This window comes from Capsicum annuum, chromosome 6, assembly GCF_002878395.1.
Source record: "Capsicum annuum cultivar UCD-10X-F1 chromosome 6, UCD10Xv1.1, whole genome shotgun sequence".
NCBI classification, from domain to species: Eukaryota; Viridiplantae; Streptophyta; class Magnoliopsida; order Solanales; family Solanaceae; genus Capsicum; species Capsicum annuum.
Genome location: NC_061116.1, coordinates 28328236 through 28333472, shown reverse-complemented (window position 1 = coordinate 28333472; position 5237 = coordinate 28328236). Strand labels below are relative to the sequence as shown.

The 5237-nt window shown below is 34.4% G+C and overlaps 1 protein-coding gene across 1 annotated transcript; it reads right to left on the bottom strand.

Annotated features, from left to right (window-relative positions):
* Positions 1-647: 647 nt before the first annotated feature.
* On the bottom strand, positions 648-4304 carry LOC107873446 (40S ribosomal protein S23). Its single transcript, XM_016720304.2, has 4 exons — positions 4148-4304; positions 1431-1586; positions 1208-1334; positions 648-1111 (listed from the first exon to the last, which is right to left on the bottom strand). Exons 1-4 carry the CDS (start codon positions 4150-4152, stop codon positions 971-973), a joined length of 429 nt encoding a protein of 142 aa, XP_016575790.1. The 5' UTR covers positions 4153-4304; the 3' UTR covers positions 648-970.
* Between the last annotated feature and the right edge of the window lie 933 nt (positions 4305-5237).

Here is a 5237-nt window from a genome sequence, read left to right as displayed (position 1 = left end):
TTGCTATTTATTGAACCGTCTCAAATTGAAACTCTCAATTGGCAAAAAATCACAATTCACACACATACAACCAGAAGAACTGCCTGGCGGACAAAAGTTCTGCCCATCGATTTTTTTCCAAAATAAGTGATATTTCTTAAAGATCTCGGGAACAAAATGTGAAAACTAGCAAGAGTCATTTCTTGAAGTTGTTTTTGAAATTTTGCAATGGAAGTATACTAATTGTTTTAAGAAATTTTCATGGCCAAACGCATTTTGTTCACTTTTTTCACTAAAGTGAATAATTTTCCAAAAAGAAAAAAAAATTCATGACCAAACAGCTACTAAATGTTAACACCCCCCCATTCCACAATAATTGAACTGTTGAGTAGTAATTGAATTATTCAATATTCAAGATAAATGTAGAAAATTTCTTCCATATTACCCTTCATTAATTAACTTTCCAATGTTAAGTTCCAAGGACTTGATTTATTAATCAACTATCCTACAAAAGGGTAAAAATGAAAAAACATGTCTAATTTATGTTGTTTTTTATCTTAGCATGTGTCATATTCCAACAATTCAATTATTGTGAAATGGAAATGGAGGGAGTACTTTATATCATACCCAACCGAACCTTTATAATACCTTGGCTTCAAAGTTCAAAATTAAACTTAAATGTTTGGTCTGCATAAAAGATATTACCAGTAAAATACATATGGTGATGTGCCCAGTTCTGAACCAAGAAGAAATGAGAGGCATTTTACTTATGCAATTGCACAATTTTCAGAAGGGAATTTTCATATTGGGAAGGAAAACCAATGGTGTGCTCACTGTCAAAAGGGTGGAACAAATGGCCTGAAATTTTCATGGAACGGCATGACAAACTATACTAGTAGAAGATTAGGGAAAAGGAAAAGAAAAAGAAGAGAGCATTTTGATCCTAATAAAAACTCCTTCAGAAGACACTTGCACTTGACCTGGAAGTAATTTAAGATCTGGGCTTCTCCTTCTTCTCTTTGAAGAGGGCCAAAAGTGACACACCAGACACCTTCACAACTTTGAACCTAACACCAGGAATATCTCCCACAGCATGTCCTTTACGACCAAATCCAGCAATCAACACCTCGTCCTACAGACAATCAGATGAGATTTATTCAACATTACAGAATACTATTAAGGAAATTAAAAAGAAAAAAGACAAACTTGAAAAGAAGGGAACTCATACATTCTCTTCAATGTAGTTCAAACAACCATCATTGGGTACAAAAGCAGCTATTTTCTTGCCATTCTTTATCAACTGAACTCGAGCACACTTTCTAATGGCGGAGTTAGGCTGCTTGGCTTCAATACCACTGCAATTCATTAAGTTAAAATTGGGTCTATTAAAGCAAGCAGACAAACAGATGGATAAACAAATAATTAAAAATGACCTGCAAAATTGGTCTTACATTTTCTCAAGAACAATCCCCTTGGCATGAGATGATCCTGCAAATGGCTTTTTCCATTCATTACCAAGATGAGACTTTTTGTAAGACTTATCAGCCCACCGCTGCCTCCGACGGTGGGACTTCAGTTTACGACCAGCTCCCATTCCACGTGTCTTCCTGCATTAAAGTTTCAAAAAAAGGAGAAATCTTAAAATCTGGCCAACCAATGGAGAGAGACCACAGTTGATAGATACATATAAAGAAAATCAACAGCACATAGCAATGTAAATATTTAACTACTCAATTCTTCAGCTTTGGAATGAATTAAAACTAGAGAAAATTGTGCAGATATCTGCTGACGAGTGAAGTATGTTTCATCTCTACTAATCTGTAACACCATGGAGTTTGAGAAGCCCAGAACAGTTATGAGTGACACTTGATCTAAGGCCATTAGCATACAAAGCAATTCATCACCCTAAAAAAGTCAACTACTTTGCCAAGATGGACTGCAGATTAGGCATTCAAATAGAACCCCCAGGTTACAAGTTCCAAATACATCCCTATAGATTTAACACTTACCAATGGAGCAGAACTTGTTAGAATAACAAAGTTTCTCTTCTATACATCCATTTCCTGGGTTAATAATACCAACTATCAATCATTTTACCATGTGTGTTGCTACTGGAATGCTTATTCATCAAGTTCAAAGCTAAATCTCGTCAGAACTAAGCCCTTTTCATGTAAAATGTAATAAGTTTCCCAAACTGTTAAGTATGTCAACACAAGCGTAAGAAAACGTAAGAACACAGCCAATTACTCTTAATTTTGTATACTCACCGAATGCCTACTAATGGCATTAAAAACTGTCATAGCTGTAAGAAATAGAGCTTTTTTTGCTTGGGGGAGGAGGGGATTTTATAAGCTAGATGTTTTTTCTCCCTGATATGTAACCCCACAGAGCTTGAGGAGCCCAGAACAGTTTAGAGAGACAATTGATCCAAGTCCATTAGCATTCAAAACAATCCATTGCCATCGAAAGGGCTTAACTGCTTTGCCAAGATGGACTGGAGAATTCCGCATCGATCAACACAGAACCACCAGGTATCAAGTTCATAATTTATTCCTAAACATCTAACTTATCTCAAGTGATGCAAGACTAAGTTCTATTTTTAAACATTGCATTCCCATCTTATGAACTAAGCCCTTTTGATGTTCAACATAGTTAGCTTCCCCAAATTGTTAAGTATGTCAACATCTTACATTCGACATGAACAATAAATCACGAGAACAAAACCAATTACTCATAATTTTTTATACTCACAGAGTGCCTACTAATGGAATGTTAAACACTGTTATAGCCAATAAGAAATAGAGTATTTTTTGCATGGAGGAAAGGGTTTTCATTAGCTAGATGTTTCTTCTCTACTGATCTGTAACTCCACAGAGCATGAGGAGCCCAGAACAGTTTAGAGAGACATTTGATATAAGTCCATTAGCATTCAAAACAATTCATTGCCCTCAAGAGGACTCAACTGCTTTGCCAAGATGGACTGGCAAAACACAGAACAGCAAGGTAACAATTTTCAATTAATCACCCACAGTTTTAAGTTTTCTCATGATGCAAAACAAACTAGAATTAAAATGTTTCTCTTCTACACATTGCATTCCCGGATTAATAATACAAACTATGTCAAATGACTAAATCTATCGAAACAACCTCTCTAATCCCATAAAGGTAGGGGCCTAAACCCCACTTGTGGGATTACATTGGATATGCTGATGTTAATATGACCAAAATACTAAACCTATGATTTTCCCAAGTGTTTATTTCTACTGGAATGTTAATTCAATTAAGTTCAAAAGAATGTAATTACTTTAGTCAAACTGTTAAGTATGTACTCAGGACCTTATATTTCAACACAAGCACAACAAGAAAACATTAAAACAGCGTTAATTGCTCATAACTTTTAACAGCATGTTAAAAACTGACATAGCCATACAAAATAGAGTTTTTTTTTTCTTGCAAGGAAGAAGGGGGTTTCATTAGCTAGATGTTTCTTCTCTACTGATCTGTAACCCAAGAGTTTGAGGACCCCAGAACAGTTCAGAGAGACATTTGATTTAAGTCCATTAGCATTCAAAGCAATTCATTGCCCTCAAAAGAGCTTAACTGCTTTGCCAAGATGGACCACACAGAACGTTCAAGGTAACAAGCTCATAATTTTGATCATTTTATTACAACAACGGTATCCAGACTAGATCATGTGCACTACTAATTCGACAGGACATCTGTCACCTAACACCCGCTACAGCAGGTACAAGGTACGAAGGAAATCACCTAATGTGCTTTTGGCTCCGCTGGCATTTGAACTTGAGACTGTTCTCGCGCACTTCATTAATCACTAGATATCCAACTTTCTTAACAAAACAAAACCACCTAATATTAACACTTAAGCTCACTAAACAATCAATTCTCAGTGTGTTACAACAAAATCGTAAAATATGGTCAATTACAAAGCAAGTCATTTTATACATGTTTGTTTATGTTAGCTTAGTAAGGTACAAATATAGACAAAACAGATCTCATTATGGACTAATACCTTTAATGCCAAAACTTAATCAGTACATTATGCTTTTTTCCAACACTCGTAGCTTCTTTAATACATTTTCTTATACTGAATGCTTTCTCATAACATCTTCATGTTAACAAAAACAAGAGAAGAAGAAGGGAGGTTTACCCCATGGTGATAGAAGGAAGTTGCCTTGCTGCTACAACTGGAAGATGAGGGTGACTGAGCAGGGGCGAAGCTGAAAATGCTGAAAGCGAATGAAAACCTAAATCTTGAACGACTTATAAAGGCGGATCTGGGATTTGGTCTCTGCAACATTTCTTGGGCCCCCTAAGCTTGCTTGGATCGTGTTGTTGATGGGCTGGGCTGGTTATTATTGTAAAAATTTGGGAAACTTTTGGAAATAGCATACATATACAGTCAAATCTCTCTGGAGTGGAAATTTTAGTAGCTTAGTTGGTTAGTTACTTGAACTTTCACCTTATTGGTAATGGTTCGACTCTCCACATTGTAATTCCCCTTCCCCTACCCCCAATTTTAAAAAAAAAAAAAAAAAATCTCTTTATAGTGACAGAGTGTGTCTGCAAATTTCATGGTTGTTATATATGTAGACTATCATTTGATATTCAGATCTCATTTAGCTATTACAAACAAAAGTATGCAAAATTAGAAAGAGCGCAAATATAAAAAAGATAAAAATTAGTAATTTTTTCCTCATAAAGTTATGAAATAATTGATATACATCATTTAAATACATTTTTTTCTTTAAATTAGATATTCATACTTAAAATTATCGTGCGCATGACATTAATGATTACTATGAATATTTGATATTTCATTTTGTACATGATATATTTCTTGAAAAATATTATTACATAATATTTTAATATGTTACAGAGAGCTAATTTTACAAAGAGTGTACCACTATAATAAACATCATTACTGTTATAGGCAGAATACCATTATAGAAAAGTAAAATATAAATGAAAAATCGGTTATGAAGAAAATCAAGTCGCTATAGTGAAATATCGTCATAACAAGGTGACATTATAGAGAGGTTCGATTGTGCGCGAAAATAGGCTTGCACAGCTACAGTTTCAAAACTTACTATTCATAGCTCTATATGAACTGTCATCAATTGTATTTGTATCAGCAAATAGAAAATGTAGAATATTAGACACTTGATTTTATTATATAGAAAATATAATATACAAATACTATGATTAAACTATATATAATATAAATCGCATATATACAA